This window comes from Pyrgilauda ruficollis, unplaced genomic scaffold (assembly GCF_017590135.1).
Source record: "Pyrgilauda ruficollis isolate IOZ18807 unplaced genomic scaffold, ASM1759013v1 scaffold7, whole genome shotgun sequence".
Lineage (NCBI taxonomy): Eukaryota > Metazoa > Chordata > Aves > Passeriformes > Passeridae > Pyrgilauda > Pyrgilauda ruficollis.
The window spans coordinates 4,746,976-4,763,004 of record NW_024528821.1 but is presented as its reverse complement, the minus strand read 5'-3'; the positions used below and the strand labels follow the sequence as shown (position 1 = coordinate 4,763,004).

Here is a 16,029-nt window from a genome sequence, read left to right as displayed (position 1 = left end):
CCGCTCCCGCTGCCGCGCCTCGGCCGAGCGACCCCCACCCGCCCGCCGAGCTTCCGGCCGCGCCGCTGCCGCCGGGAGGTGTAGTCCGGGATGAGCCGCCCGGGGCCGCCGCCCGCCCGGCTCGGCCCGGCCCGGCCGCTCCGCTCCTCACGGTGCGGGACGCTGCGCTCCGGCCGTTGCCAGTGCGCCCCCTGCCGGCGGGGCGGGGGCGCCGCCGCCCGCACGCGTTGCCATGGACGCCCCGGCGGCGGCGCGTTACGCGGCGGCGCGCGGTGACGACGCCAAAGTGGCCTCCACGTCGCCGGGACGGCCAAGATGGCGGCGGCGGAGGGGAGCGGGACCGGGGGGACCCTGGTGAGTGCGGCCCGGGAGAGCGGGACCGGGGGGACCCTGGTGAGTGCGGCCCGGGAGAGCGGGACCGGGGGGACCCTGGTGAGTGCGGCCCGGGGGGAGCCGCGGGCGTCGGGAGGGGAAGCGGGGAAGCCGGACTGCGGGCGGGCCAGGCGCATTCAGGCCTCCCTCTCTCCCGGAGCGCGGCCAGGCCGCCGGTGAGGTGCCGGGAAAGGCGCAGCGGGGTCTGCAGGCCTGGGCGGGCGGCGGCTCGTCCGAAGGGCGGGGATGGGAAAGGGGCCGAGGACAGGGGCGAGAAGGCGACAGGAAGAGAAGACAGGAAAGGGGACAGGGTCGGCGCAGGGCCGGGGGCTGCCGGCGTCCCTCCGTGCCCCGCCTGCCCAGCGTTTGCCGTAGAACCGGTCGGGCTGTGCCCTGTTTGCCTTCACCTGCGGGCATCCCAGAGCCTTGCTCGCCCGCAGGCGGGGATGGCTTCAGCCCGGTGAAACCTGGTCCCTGAGCAGCCTCGGTGTGTGTCAGGGCCGGGGGTGTCCGTGCGGCTCCCCGGGGCTGTTAATATTAAATGTTTATGTTAATTAAATGTAAATGTTAATATTAATTTCAAATGCGGGTACTCGGGGGTGGTGCGGCTGTGCAACCCTCAGGCATCACCTCCCTTGAAACATGGCTTTTTACTTCTTTCAGTTATTGCTGGAGCAGAGCGCAGAGGGTGGGTTCTGGGGGTGGCAGGGGACAGGCTCACACACACCTGCTCAGCTCTTGAGGCCATCACTGCTCACATCAGGCAGTGACAGCTGGCCCTGCTGCAGAACCTTTTCTTCATTGTATCCCTGAATTCTGAGCAGCTCTGTCCATCCCCAGCCCATCTGAAGTGCACACGAGCATGTTTGTGTTTGTTCCTAAAGGTTTGTGCCCATTCAGTTCCCAGGTCTGGCAGATGTGTCCATATCCCAGGATATTCCAGTGGAAGGGGAGATCACTGTCCCTGTGGGATCTCACTCTCCTGATGAGGATTACTCCACGCTGGATGAGCCAGTCAAGGACACAATTGTGAGTCTGGGCCTGTGGCTGGGGTAAAACTCATGCTTTCTGGTGTTTTTGGCAGCTGTTGTGCAAAACCTGTGTTTTTGCACAGCACTGCTCAACCTGTACTTCAGCGGGGATTGTTTTAGAACTCGTCATGTAAAACAAATTCCTGTGGGTCAAAAAGTGTCTGAGTTGTGGCCCAAAGTTTCTCTGTGATCCTGAAATGAAAGTGAGGGCAGAGGCCTCAGTGGGAGCTTGTGAGAAACTCCACTGACTGAAGATATATTTCATTTATTTTCTTTTCCTAGAGGGGCAAACAAATTGTTGGTTATATTCTGGTGTTATTAAAAGACAGAATATTGTGGTTGTTAAAGAAAAGGATGTGATGTTGTTAAGGAAAAGCAGTCATTGTTTGTTGTAGAGGGTGCTACAGAACTTGTTGGGTTGGATCCTCTCCTGATTTGCCATTCATGTTCCTTTACTTCTCTCTCTTTGCTTTAGCTGGGAACTGTAATTTTTGTGAGGGGATAAATGAAAGTGTTTTGTGTTTGTTTCAGATGAGGGACCTGAAGGCCGTTGGGAAGAAGTTTGTCCATGTCATGTATCCCAGGAAGAGCAGTGCCCTCCTCAGGGACTGTACGTGCTGGGGCCTTCCTGACCTGCAGGGGAGAGGCAGAATCCAGGGGAAGGGGATTCAGGGGGGTGATCCTGGGCAGCAGAGCTGACAGCTGTCACCAGGGCTCTGTGGCAGGGTGCTGTGGGCCAGGATGGGTGGAACTGGGAGCTGTAGCAGCTGCTGGGTCTTCAGTGAATTTTATTATAGATAACGGGGTAAGATGCTGAATAAGAGAATTGTAAAGCAGTGAGATGTGGAAAATGGCACCCTGGGAGTTGGGCAGTCCCAAGGAAAGGAGAACTGAGATGATTTTGTGATTTTTGTGATGTGTTTTCCCTCTCTCTGCAGGGGATCTGTGGGGCCCATTGGTGCTGTGTGTCTCCCTGGCTCTGTGAGTATTCCAGGGGAATTTGGGGTTTTGTAGCTCAGTGCATGAGGGAAATGAGACGTTAAAAATTACCGATTAATGTGTTAAGATCAATTTCATCTGATCCTTCTCTGTCTTGTGCAAGCACTGCTTGGTTGGGTTCTCTGATAAAATGTGTTCGTGACGCTTCAAGCCCATTAGCACCTTCTGTCCCTAAATTTAGGATTTAAGGATGAACTCTTCCTAGTTCCCTGGCCTAGGAAGGTTTTACTGAAGGTGTCTCAAGTTGTCCTGATTCAGCTGTGGTGCCTGCATCCCGTAGTTATTCAGGGGTTTCTCTGAGGCTGGTTTGTTCAATCACACACTACTCTGCTGCCTTGAGAGGTACCAAAACTTTGGTACTTTAATTTCCATCTCAGCCTGTTGTCCATGGCTTGATTCCTTTCTCAATGCTTTCATAGTCCTGAAAACAGGGCAGCAAATGGACTGAGATCACCTCAGTTGAGCCACAACCATTTTCCTTTCCTGTGCAAAACTCAGGATAAAATGAAAATATAAAATTGATGGAAAACTATGGGCCTGCAGCATAACTGGGGATCAGTGTTGGGGCTCCTGCTCTGGCACCTGCTCCAGCCTGGGAAAACTCCATCAGTGCTGATGCCTCCATCTGTCTGTTCCCCAGTGCAGCTGTTTCTCCCTGTTCCCCACTCCAGGATGCTTCAGGGTGGCTCTGCAGACAGCAAGGATGACGGAGGGCCCCAGTTTGCCGAGGTCTTTGTCATCATCTGGTTTGGGGCCGTTGTCATCACGCTCAACTCAAAGCTTCTGGGAGGCACCATGTGAGTGCGGGGTTGTTCCATGGAGGTTCACTCACTCCTGAGCATGGAGTTCTGCCCTGCCTGGCCTCACTGCTGTTTCCCTGGTGCTGTCTCCCTGTGCAGCTCCTTCTTCCAGAGCCTGTGTGTGCTGGGGTACTGCGTGATGCCGCTGACCGTGGCCATGCTGGTGTGCAGGCTGGTGCTGCTGGCGGGCGCGGGCACCGTCAGCTTCATCATCCGCCTCATCGTGGTGGGGGCCATGTTCGCCTGGTCCACCTTGGGTGAGTCCCTCCCTGTGCCTGGGGAGCTTGATCCCTGTGCATTCCCTCAGGCAGAACCAAGGGGTGCTCTGGTCTAAGGAGGCCTTGGGCTGCTGAAAGGCTGTTGAAGGAGTTCTTCCAATCCTTGAGCTGGCAGAGGTTCAGCCTCTGTCTCTGCTCCTGGTGATTTCCATGGTCATAGACAAATTGCCTTGGGCAGCAGGATGATGATTTAGTATTAAACTCAGTGAGACTGTTTGGTGGTTTATTCTATGGTTATGTTATAAATACTATTAGAAAAATGCTGATTTTATAGAGATGCATTTGCACGATTTCTCCTGTTCTTTATCTGTAAGTCTGGCTCTCACTGTACAGTGTTAATCAGCATTTATGGCCAGGCTGGTTGGGGCTTGGAGCAGCCTGGGCTGGTGGAAGATGTCCCTGCCTGTGGCAGGGGGTGGAACTGGATATCGCTTCCAAGCCAAAGCAGGTTGTGATTCCATGATTCTATAACTTATCGTTCTGTATGATAGAGGAAGTTGCACTTGGTGATTACAGCCCGTTGGTTTGAGCAGTGGTTTCTTTTTCAACACAACTGCAGTGCAGATCCTCGCTGTAAGGGGGCTGTGAGGGTTGTGCTGCTCCTGCTTCACAGGTTTTGTGTCTCTGCAGCATCCACGGCGTTCCTGGCAGACAGCCAGCCCCCCAACCGCAAGGCCCTCGTCGTGTACCCCATCTTCCTCTTCTACTTCGTCATCAGCTGGATGATCCTGACCTTCACCCCCCAGTGAGCACCATCCTGAGGGACTGCTACACTGACTGGACTTTCTCATGGATGCTGCAGTGAATCCTTGGCTTTATCTCTTTCTAATTTATATATAGGGATACTGTAAAAAGGCAGGTTGTGGGATAAAGCCAGAGAGCTGCAAAAAGTGCTCATTTGTGTGTCCCTCTTTGTGAAAGATACTGAAGTCCAGCTGCTGAGGGGTTTATTTAGCCCTGTTCTGTACTGGTGTTAAATAAACAATGCCCACTGGGACAGGGATTGTTCCATCTGAGGAGAGAGTGGGAAATCCTGGAGTTTCAAGCTGCTGGGAGATGAAGTTTTTGCACGACTTGGCAGATTTCCTGCCCGTGCTTGGATTCTCACTGAAGATAAAAATGCCTTATCAAACCGTAGAACTTCACTGCAATGATGTGTGGTGAGGAAAGAGACGTGTCTGATTCCTTTTCATTCCCTTGCAGAGTGGTGGGATGTGCACCCAGGGCATTGTGGGACTGGGGCTTTCCCAGGAAAGGAGAGTTCAGTCAAAACTCAGTTGGGTTCCCTTTGCAGGGAATTGGAGCTGGTGACAGGGAGTGGCTTTTGCCCTTATCCATGTGTTGTGTGTGTCCATCCCTTCATGTGGCAGGAAAGAGGGTTCCAGCTTGGTGCCTTCAGCACTGCCTCTGAGGGGACTGTGGGCTCTCTGCAAGTTGCAGACCTGTGACCAGAGGGAACAAAGTTCAGAGTCCTGCAGAAATGCTGAGACTGCTTTGTAGCAAAGACTGGGCTCTCACCCTGCATTTGGGAAGTGAAAATTCCTTGGAAAGTACCAAGAATGTGTATGTATGATAAAAACAGGGGGTTCTGTGCAGAAAGTTGAAGATTTGCTGCACAGGCTGTTTGGGTCTGAAAAACCATACCAGGGCTTGGGCCCCAAAGTGTTAAAATAGCTTGAAAGAAGGGAAGTAAATGGTACTAGAGGTGTTGGTTGCTCTGAAGCAGGATGTGAATTCTGCTCTCACCTGCCTCTGTGTGACTGTTCCTTTGGTTGTTCATGGGGACAGCAAAGAAATGTGTGCAAATGTGTTCCCTTGTACTTCCCATGAGATGTCAGACACTGTTCTGTGGGTTGTTTTGTGGGGTTTTAATTTTGCTTAATACTTTAATAAAAGGGAGGGGGCTCTACCAGTCACTGCAGATTGATTGTGCACCTCTCTTGGGTACAGGCATGCAAGAGTCAGGTGTATTTTGGCACAGACATTGGGAGCTGGGACCTGCTTTTGACAACTACAGAAATGATTCCTGTTGTCTGTTGTTCTCATTCAGCAATCCATGAAATATCTGGGGTGAAAAAGCTGCTGTAAAATGACATTTGTGCAGACAGACTGAAACTGAGGTCTGTGGGATCTGCTGAGGTGTGAATGTGTCTAATTTCTAGTTACATGTGCAAGAGCAGTCTATGCTGTAAACACTGGCAGTGGGTGGGAGTTGGGATGGAAATTGCTGAATTTCAGAATAAAAGTGCATTTTTGCATTTGTGGATAACAAGCTGCTGTGTGTGGCAGGGCCTGGCTGTGGCACCAAGGGGCTGGAGGGGAGCTGTGGTGGTTCGCAGACATGGGAACCATGGAAAGGGGAATTTTAAGCTTCCATTAAATTATTGCTGGTATGGAGTGTGGTTTTTCTTTTAAGTGTGCAGTTTTTCATTCAATTAAATGTTAGTTCAGCTTTTTGAAGCTGAAAAGAAGTATTCAGGGGAAATGGATGGTAATGCTGTTGATGGCTATGTTGGGATTCCTTGAGCCAAATCTCTTTGTCCTACAAGAATTTAACCACACTTTCAAAAGAAATCCTTGGATTCTCTCTGGGTCTTGTGACTTGAACTGGTGTTCTATCTCAAGGATAACTGGAGTAGCATTTAATTGATCCAGTAATATTTTGAAATTTTTTACATTACTTCAGAAAGTCAAAAAGTCCAAACTGGGGTTTGTTCCTCAGCCACCCTGGAGGTCCTGCGGAGTCCCTGCTGTGGCAGAACCACATGGGCACATTAAACACAGCCAAACCATTTTGTTTCAGGGAAACAAAACGGCTCGAGCGTGTTTGATATTTGCAGATGCTGTAATTAATGCAGCTGATTGATTAATGCAGCACTTTAAAGTGCTGGTGTCACCTTTGAGTGCTGAGTGCTCCCTGAATGTCCCTCATCCTGTCCAGCCAGGTGGGCAGCACATCCCTCCCAAGGGCCCTGCAGGGGAGTGATCCCTGTCACCACAAGAAAGGTTTAATTTGTGCTGGAAATGTCTGTGGTAAGAACTGTTGTGCTTTCCAAGGGGAAAGGCTTTTCCTTCTTGTTTAAAGCTGCTGGGGATGGGCGACAAGGAGAAGCAGCTGTGTTGCCTATAATGGAGTGTTTGAACTGCTCTGCACAGAAATGGCTGATTTCCAATGCACAAACCAGGCTTTCTTTCCTACTAGGATTTTTTTAATACTGTTTATCAGCAGAAGTTGTTATATATGTTTAATTTTGATCTATTTAATACCAATAAAAATGAAAATAATTTATTTGCTTTAACTTGAAAAATTCGAACAGGCTGAAAGTCAAGTGGGCAGTGTGAGGTGTGGATGGAAGCTCTGTGCTCTCTGTACCTGTGGCACCCGCAGTACCAGGAGCTTCCCCTGGCCTGGCTGGGGCAGGAGGGGGACAGTCCCTGCCCTGGTGTCCCCTGGCCCCACACGGAGAGCAGGACACACGGGCCACATGTGCCAGAGCCCCTGAGGCTGAGCCAGGACATCGCCCTGCCCAGGCTGGGATGCTGCTGGTGCTCACACACTGCTCAGGGAAGCAGAGTGGTGCTGGTGTACCCCAAAATCAGGGTTCCAGTGGCTTCAGGGCCGGGAGCCACCCAGGGGACCTGCGTGTGCCTCAGTGGTGCTGGCCAGGGACAACCAGCTATTGCATTTGGGGGCTTCCCAGACGAAGGAAGGAATGATGAATCTGACTCCATGTTCTCAGAAGGCTAATTTATTATTTTATGATACTGTATTATATTAAAGAATACTATACTACACTATACTAAAGAATACAGAAAGGATACTTACAGAAGGCTAAAAAGATACTAATCTCGTGACTCATGACTCTTTCGAGAGCCTCGACACAGCTTGAGCCTGATTGGCCATTCAGTCGAAACAACTCACATGAAACAACCACCTGTTGGTAAACAATGTCCAAACACAGTCCAAAGCAGCAAAACACAGGAGAAGCAAATCAGATAATTATTTTCCTTTTTCTCTGAGGCTTCCCAGGAGAAGAATCCTGGGCAAAGGGATTTTTCCAGAAAATATGACTGTGACCACCAGGGGCTGAACGAGCCTGGGGTGATGGGGGAGCAGAAACCTGCTAGGAGGGGCCCTGATGGGTCAATGGATATTAAGGCACATCCCTGACTGGCTAATGAACCAATGGCAATTAAACCCAGCCCTGAGCCACGCCAGGATTTGAGGCAGTGGCCAGGGGTTCGTCCATGCTCTCGCTGACAATGAGGACATCCATGACACGACCCTGGCCGGGGAGCCTTGGCGCGGAGCTGGTGGCAGCAGGGACACCCTGCCCTGTGCCGAGCGTGGGCTGCGGGGCTGGGGACAGCCACCGTGGGCAGTGGTCACCAGAGGGCGGCAGGACCGCGCTGTCCCTGGCAGCCTTCTGCAGCTTGCTTGTCACCCCCGCGTGGTTTCCGTCGCTCCCGGGAGCTCCGGGGAGCACAGCCGGGGTGCTCGGTCCCGCAGGCAGCCCCGGGAGCTGAGCTGTGAGCTGCCAGCCTCAGCCACCAGCTCGGTGGTGCCGCACCTGGCCCTGCTGCGCGGTTTCTGCCTGCTCAGTGATGGGCAAGAAGACACTTTCATTCAACAAGGGGTGTTGTTTTGTTTTGGTTTTTTGTTTGTTTGTTTGTTTGTTTGTTTTTTAAAGACAATTTACCAGTCCTGGAAATGTACATGTTCCGCTCAAAAGAGGTGTTCCCAAGTGCAGCTCGGGGCTTTGTAGTTACATTTTGTTTGGATGACGCTAAAATTTAGCATCTTTCTCCCCTAAGTGGATCTTTTAAGGCAAATATTCTGCAGGCTGAATTGTACCCTAGGGCAAACGAATGGGGCAGGTGACAGTGGAAGGATGAATTTGCACAGTAAAATCAGGAAGTAACACACAGAGTGCAGCTGTTGACAGCTGGGACTGTGAACCTGATTCCCGACCTTTGGCTTTCCTGGCAGGGGAAGCAGGTGACATGGCTGCAGGAGCTGGAAGTCAGGCAGGAGGTTGCTGAATCTCCACACTGCAGGTACTGGATGCAAGGGCAGTGGCAGGTGGGATGGGACAGGCTGTGCCCAGCACAGAGGGTTCCTCAGTGGAGATGGGGGAGCGTCATCGAGGGCAGGTGTGACAGCCCAGCACGGGGGCAGCTGCTGGGACAGACACAAGGGTCACTGCATTGCTTTGCTGTCGCCTTGTCATGGGGCAGTGCTTGTGCTGGAGGCTCAGGGAATCTGGGAGACAAGAGTGAAGGCTTGCTCTATTTATTCTGAATCCTAGTTGGAATAAAAACCAATAATAAGTGCACTTCCTGATGCAGGAAGGACAGGTTTGGTGTTTTTGCCCTGGTTGTCCTCTCTGAACCTTGTCCCCTCTGCCCACGTTTCAGGGAAGGGAACAGCGCAAGTTTTCTGAGTGCCACGGCTTCCCCATGCCTGGTACTTGTCGTATCTGTGCTCTGAGCTCTCTGTGTCTGAGCAGCTGCTGCTCATGCTGCTGATGGAAGCAAGAGAGCATTGTCAGAGCCTTGGGGACAGTGGGCACGTGGGCAGGCAGGGTCCTCCCACCTGGGAACTCTGTTCTTCCTCACTGTGCCCAAGTGGGAGGAGATGGAGTGATTCTTTGCCTCAGCCAAACTTCCCCTGCCTGTGCAGAGTCTTGGCTCAGCTCCCCCCAGGAGCCTGAAGCACACCTCAGACAGCCTGAAATCCATCCCAGTGAGCCCCTCCAAACCCCCACTCTTCCCCCAGTGCTTCATTGCCAGCAAAAGGGCATGATGGGAAGCACACCCTCCTCTGAAAGTATAGAGGGAGTTTGGTATTTTAAGAGAGAAATGAGGAGTACAAACCCAGCTGGTCGAGTTGTAACTGTGGGTCTGCATGCTCTGGTGAGGAGAGCATGGAGGTTCCCAGAGTGAGTGCCATAACACCCCTTTCTAATCAAAAGGAATGGAAAGGAAACTGAGGACAAGCAAAATAAATGCAGTCTCCTGTGTGGCTCTTGCTAATGAGTTATGGTTTTGCATTGCCAGGTTTGCCAGTGGCAGCGAGGGTTCCATCCATGGACGATGGAGCCAAGGAGCGCTGAGCACCAAGCAAAGCCACCGGTGTCCCCAGGCCAGCAGCATGAGCCCCCGACCCCACGCTCTCCCTCATCAGCTGAAGATGAGGAAGGTGTCTGTGGCTTCCTCTGTCCGAGGAGCAGCAAGTGCAGTGCTGAGGATGAGCCTGGTTATGAGCTGATCCGTGACATATCCTTGCTGTCCCTCTGGGGATCTTTTCCCAGGAGAACCAGGAGGAACCGATCAAGATTTATCGGCCTCCCGCAGGGAGCTGCAGGGCACAGAGGGGATGCTACAGGCCACAATAAAATTTTCAGCAGCAAAGTGTTGGCCTTTGATGAACATTCCCAGACAAAGCCTGGGCACATGCTCAGGCACAACAAAACAGACCAGGTGGGGCTGCTCAGGGCAAACCTGGGGAGAGCCCACAATGCCCTGGATTGCAAGGAAGATGAGGTTAATGCTTTCTCTGTGTCTCCTGGGGAAGTGAAGACATGTCCTGGACATCTGGTAAGTGTTCCACATGGTGCCTGTGGGTGCCTGTTCCTGTGCCCCATTCCCTGCTCCCTAGAGGTGCCCAGCTGCTCCTGAGGTTGGGATGCTCTGGCAGACATGGATGCTTTGTCTTCTCTTTTCCTCCTAACTCCTGCTTTAGGCTGGTGATGTGCAGTTCAAATCCAGTGTGTTAAGTTGCCTTTGTATCCTTTAACAGTTAGTCTTACTGCCCTGAGGGGTTTCTACCCAAATAGGAGCTGGATTTCTGTTCATCCTGGTGTGGTGGCCAAGCAGAGCAGGGAGTGTGCCAGGGGTTCAGGGCAGATGTATTCCCCCAAGGCCCTGCAGGGAGGAGAAGCCTCCCTGGCCATGGGAACTGGCACTAGATGATTTCCTCTGTGTTTGGTCTGGGCACTGTGGGCTTTTCTTTCAGCTCCTCCTGTGCCTGTGGGCCCAGAGGCTCCTGGCTGGGCTCCCTCCCTGCAGTGTTTGTGCTCCTTGAGCAGCCTGTTTGTCTGTCAGGTCCCAGTGACATCTCTGTACCCCTTTGAGTCCCTGTGCTTATAACAAACTCATGTGAGCATAGTGGCCCTCAAGACATCTGATTATTTGGGTTGCAGAGAGCTCCAGGCTCCAGAGCCCTGGAGCAGAGCAGCTGTGGGGGCCAGTGGAGCCACTGGAGCAGCCTTGTCCCCATGGCTGTTCTCCTTCCCCATCCCTCTCTCTGCTCTCGTGCTTCCCACAGCTGCTGCTGCTGCAAGGCAGGAGCCTGATAAACTCATTGACATCTACAGGAGAAAGGCAAAGGGTGAATTTCAGAGCTCAGCAAGAACTGCTGGAATTCACCAGGATTGTTTTCTGGTTCTTTTCAAGTTTTTTTCTGGTGTTTTGTGTCACTGTCTCAGGATCATAAACAGAACATGCAATTATTTATCCTGGGCACTGATTTAAATCCTTCCTTTCCCCATAACTCAGCCCTCCCTTAGCAAAACCCACGGGGCTGAGGTCTGGGCTGGGGCTGCTGCCTCTTCTTTCCCAGGGCTTTGGAATTTTTCCCAGCAGCAGGAACAGAAGCCCAAGACAGCCCAGCACAGGGTGTGGGGACAGCCTCCTCTGTACCCTGCCTGCAGAAAGGATCTGTCCCCAAAAAACCTCTTCTACCTCTTGGTTCCCTTTGGGGTGGGGAAGCACGTGGCTGCAGCTCAGCCCTGTGGCACGGGGCTGGGAGCAGGATCCCTCTCCAGGACCAGCCTGGCAGCCCCCGCGGCCACAGGGGGCGAAAAGAATTCACTGTCACATAATGAGGCTTTGTGTGTGTGAGGGTTGGCATAAAGGGTTTTCTGAAGCAGCCTCAGAGCCTTTCCTGGCGTCCCCAAAGAAGGCTGGCAGTGGCACGTGGCTCCTGTCCAACCTGGAAATATCCTGGGGTGCGGTGCCCGGGAGCACGGGATGGGCACGGGATGGGCACTTGGTGTCCCTGAGCATGGAATGTCTCTCCTCGTCCATGCCTGAAAGAAAGCTCATCTCTGGACAGTGGTTTTGACTGAACAGGTGTCAAGGGAAGATGTGCCCGATGCTGTTTGCTGTAAATCCTGCTCTGATGCTCCTTTCAGGGAGGAGAACTGTGTCCCTTCCAGCCTCCACTGCTGCTGCCTGCCCGTGCCCTGAGCCCCCTCAGCTTCGCTCTCGGGGTGCCCACAAGAGCAGCCTGGCTCTGGTGGGGTTTGACAGCAACCCCAGGCTCCTGAGGGCAGCTAGGGAGGCTCTCCTGCCACTGGGCTCTGCACTGTGGTGGATCCAGGCAGTGGATCATGGTGGCATCCTCTGGAGACTCCAGAGTGCTGCAGTGTGACAAACTGGGCACTGGTGGACCTGCAAAAACCCCTGGGTGCTGTAACTTCCATGTTCCTCTGGGGCTGCATGCTTGGAGCTATCAGGGGATTTGGTTGTTGGCACCCAGGAGCTATTGTGCCCCCCATCCTGTGTCCCAGTCCTGATGCCATGCCCCCAGCAATGCCCAAGAAGCTGCACTGGACAGGGTTTACCTCTGGATTTGGGAGTGAGGGGATTTGGTTGTTGGCACCCAGGAGCTATTGTGCCCCCCATCCTGTGTCCCAGTCCTGATGCCATGCCCCCAGCTCTGCCCAAGAAGCTGCACTGGACAGCAGGGTTTACCTCTGGATTCGGGAGTGGAAATGTGGTACATGAATGGCCCAACACTCCATGAGCGAGGGGAGGCTGGTGTGAATTCATGCTGGGAATTCAGCTTGCAGACACCTGCCCTCAAGGGAGCCAGCACTGCACCTGACAAGATTCCTCTGTCCTGGGAGTTAATCCCAACCCTTGGTCAGAATTAGGGCTGGGATCCTCCCCAGACAGCAGCTGTCACCAGAACTATGTGCAAAAAATACCCAAGGAGCTGAGATGCAGTTTATTAAATGGCATTTCATCGTGCCAGCCACAGGAGAAAGTGTCCCTGTCGCCTGTGGCTGTTTTTTAGCTGCTGAGTGTGCTGTCAGTGGCAGGTACCAGGGCTGAGTGTGAGTGTGAGTGTGAGCATGAGTGTGAGTACACACATGTTCTGCCAGCCTTCCCAGTGCCACACTTGGGCATTTTGCCATGGGAGCCTCCCTGCTCCAGCTATTAATAAGAGCTGCTGCAATTCCTTGGGCTGCTCTGGTGCCTGCCTTGAGGGCAGGGGATTAATGTCCCAGGATTAATGTCCCAGCCAGGCTCCAGCAGCTCAGTGCTATTCCCAGGGGTAGGAAAAACCTGGTGAGCATTCTGCTTATGTCCCCTTTTGTACTTAAAAATGCAGCCTGATTTATATTTCTTGCTTTCACAAAGGCATCTTGGAAGGAAGCAGAGAGCAGTAGCAGCAGGTTTTTGCTGGAGTTCTGTCCCGCATGGGAGTCTCTGTTGACACCCCCAGACAGTAACTCTTGGGTGCTTGAATACAAATGGAGATAAAATTGAATGGGAATATGGCTCTCAAAAAATCTGTTTCCTTCTGTACCACTTGTGTTTATTAGTAATTTGCTTATCTTGTCTACAGTATCTCAAAAATGTCACCATTTCAGTTATGCTCTTTTAAGTGCATTTAAATAGCCCCATGCCGAGCACAGCCCCAGGCCCTTGTTGAGCTCCCCAGTCTTTCTGGCTCTGGGAACTGGGGCAGGAGCACCCCCCAGCTGGTGCAGCAGAAATTCCCCAGAACTATCATGGACTGCTTTTTTTTTCAGTGAAACTGGGAGGTTTTGACAGTCTGTGGGGATTAGTCAGCTGCAAAGTTTGTTTGGTTTTGTGTGTGTGCTAAATCAGTCGGTGTTTGTGAATTCTCTCACTGGTGTTTGCAAACTGGAGCATCCTGTGTGGGGAAATGCACAGACCCGTCTGTGCCAGGACCCTCTGGGGACAGGGAGTGCAAGAGGCTTCCTGCAGCCCTGCCTGAGGCCACAAGCCTTTGGCTTGTCTCTGGGAGTCCAGTGCACATCTGAGCTAAGCAAAAGTGTCACTGGCTTTGGAGGGTGACGCTTCAGCAGGACACAAGGGTCACCAGTGCTGGGAGAGGGGACATCCCACTGCGCTGCCTCAGCCCTCGGGAAGGGGCATTCTGAGGGGATGCCGTGGGACTGGCTGGCTGCTCCATCCCTGTGGGATGGGGAGATCGATGCCTTTGGCCCCGGGAGGCTCTCCAGGGTACTGCCCTGCTCACCAGAGCGCTTCCTTGTGCCACAGGAGCTGCATGTGGGGATTAAGTAATTGCCTAATTGTCCATCCCAGAGAGAAGCTTTCCCTCAGGGCTGGAGCTCCAGTGCAGCCTGTGGTTTGTGTGGCAATCCTCCTGTGTCCTGAACCCTCCCAGTGTGTCCATGCCCAGCACATCCCACCCAGGAGCCACTGGAGACCGGAGCACATCAGGATTATTTTAAATGAGGAGCTTTTTAATGGAGAAGCAGTGGTGGCAAGTGAGCAGGGGGCTCGCTGGTGGCATGGGGCAGCTGTGGGACTGCGAGGAGCTGGGCGGTGTCTTCTGCTGCCCTTGGGCATCTCTCAGCTGGCTTCTTGTGGTCTGGTCGTGGCGGTGCCTCTTTGCTGGCATCAGAGACATTTGGCCTCTTGGGCTGGAGCTGGCACCGAGCTCTGAGCGGGGCTGGCCGCACAGTGGAGCCGCAGCCCTGGGGAGCTGTGGGGTGCCATGGGCTTCTGTGTGCTGGCCCTTCCCGGGCACAGCCCTCGCTCGGGGGCACACAGAGCGGTTCAGCCCTGTCCTTGCCCTCTCTGCCTCCCTGCTGCTGCTCCTGGGCTGCAGTTTCCACGTCTTCTCCCTGCCCCGTCCCTGTCTCACCGCCCTCGCTGTGTCACAGCCCCAGCACCGCCAGCACCCGCCCCGTGCCCGGCGTCGGGAGAAGAAAAGGCTCCCTGTTCCCGCTGTGCTAATGGGGAAACGGCAGCTCGGCCGGAGCTGCGCCCTTCCCAGCCTCGGGAAATGCCTGTGCCCGGCGGAAAGTGGAAAATCCCCGTGTGCCGCCGGCTCGGGGCTCGGCTGGCCCAGGGGAGGCCCCGCTCCCAGGCCGCGGCCTCTGTGGCTGTGGGGACACGGCCTGGCCACCGCAGGCCGAGCTGTCACTGATCCTGGGCAACAGCCGCCACAGCAATAGCTCATCAGCGCACAGAAATAGCTCCGTGCCGACACGGGATCCTCCTTCCAGGGAATGATCTGTTGTGGGAAGAGGCTGTACCTGTCCTCTGAAATACCGGCCCTGTCCCATGACTTTCGGAGAAGGCGGGATGTGTGTGGCACTGCTGGGGCTGCTTGTTGACATCCTGGTGTCCTGCTTGGTGACATCCTGGTGTCCTGCTTGGTGACATCCTGGTGTCCTGGTTGCTGACATCCTGGTGTCTGTCCTGGCTCCGGGTACTGTGGGCAGCAGTGGGAAGCTCTTAGTGAATGTCTACAGGGTGACGTTTTCCTTAGAATCAGCTTCTTAAAATTAACTCAGGTTTAAAATGGGTTCTCTTGTGGGTCTGAGGAGGATAGTGACACACACACATGCACACACACATATTTATTTATAGACTAAGGGATATTGCTTTTGCTTGTCCTGTAAGCTCGTCTGCAGAGTGGGTACATTAGGAATTTTGGGACGAGCCAAGTGCAGCAGTGGGGTCAGTCCCCTGTCCACTCAGCAGAAATACCCATTTGGTGTGCACAGCTCCTGCCACTTCCCCATGGATCCGCTCCCCAGGAGCTATTCCTGCTGAGGATAGTGTCCTGGCATGCTGAGGAAGGATCCAAGACGAGCATTACTGGAATGCTTTTGGGATGACCGGGTAGGAAGAAGCTGCACAAGTATGCAGAAACCGCTGTGGTTTGTCTCCCAGGCCTGGGAAGGAGACAGCCTGCTTCTATTTGTGCTAGCTTGGCTTTTTTAGCTTCTGGAGGAAGTGGGAGAAGGACTCGATGCCGCTGGAGCCAGCAGGGACGGTTCTCTGGGTCCTGGCAGGGTTATGGCTGAAGCAGCAGGGCCTGTCCTGCTCCAGAACAATGCACGGTGCTGAAGGGTGAGCCCCTGATGGGAAGAGGAGCCCAGTGCCACCGAGCCTGGCAGTGCCCACCTCTCTGAAGGGACAGTCCCTCCTGTGACAGCTGCCTTCAGCCTCAGCCCAGGCTCAGCTGTCCCAGAGCCTGTAGAATCATTGAAATATCCTTGGACTCCCGGGAATGACCATGACAGAGCCTTTCACAGGACCCTGTGCTGGCAGTGCCCTGCCATGTACTGGCCGTGGGGGTGGTCCCCTGGCAGCCTCAGCCCCAGGACAGCAGTGCCCAGTGAGCTGAATGGGGGTGTCTGGCAGTGAGCAGTGCCCCAGCTGCCTTCATCCCTGCAGGGGACTATTTGCAAGTCCTTGGGGTAAAACTGCAGCTCTTGAGGCAGTGGTGGGTGAGTTACAGAGGGTGGG

The 16,029-nt window shown here is 53.8% G+C and overlaps 1 protein-coding gene across 2 annotated transcripts; it reads left to right on the top strand.

The window, feature by feature from the left end:
• The first annotated feature begins 217 nt into the window (after window positions 1-217).
• Window positions 218-5,873, top strand: YIPF6 (Yip1 domain family member 6). 2 transcript variants are annotated; one of them, XM_041485300.1, is made up of 7 exons: window positions 218-354; window positions 1,273-1,401; window positions 1,935-2,013; window positions 2,342-2,384; window positions 3,074-3,199; window positions 3,302-3,459; window positions 4,111-5,873. In XM_041485300.1, exons 1-7 carry the CDS (start codon window positions 316-318, stop codon window positions 4,227-4,229), a joined length of 693 nt encoding a protein of 230 aa, XP_041341234.1. In that variant the 5' UTR covers window positions 218-315; the 3' UTR covers window positions 4,230-5,873. The 2 variants fall into 2 exon arrangements, with proteins under 2 accessions (XP_041341234.1, XP_041341235.1); XM_041485301.1 differs by having other exon boundaries at window positions 327-432.
• Window positions 5,874-16,029: the final 10,156 nt, after the last annotated feature.

Excerpts from the sequence above, each read along its gene's own strand:
- YIPF6 (XM_041485300.1), top strand. The coding sequence starts at position 316 with ATGGCGGCGGCGGAGGGGAGCGGGACCGGGGGGACCCTG. Across the intron at positions 355-1,272 it reads GCGGGACCGGGGGGACCCTG|TTCCCAGGTCTGGCAGATGT; the intron begins GTGAGTGCGGCC and ends GTGCCCATTCAG. Across the intron at positions 1,402-1,934 it reads AGCCAGTCAAGGACACAATT|ATGAGGGACCTGAAGGCCGT; the intron begins GTGAGTCTGGGC and ends TGTTTGTTTCAG.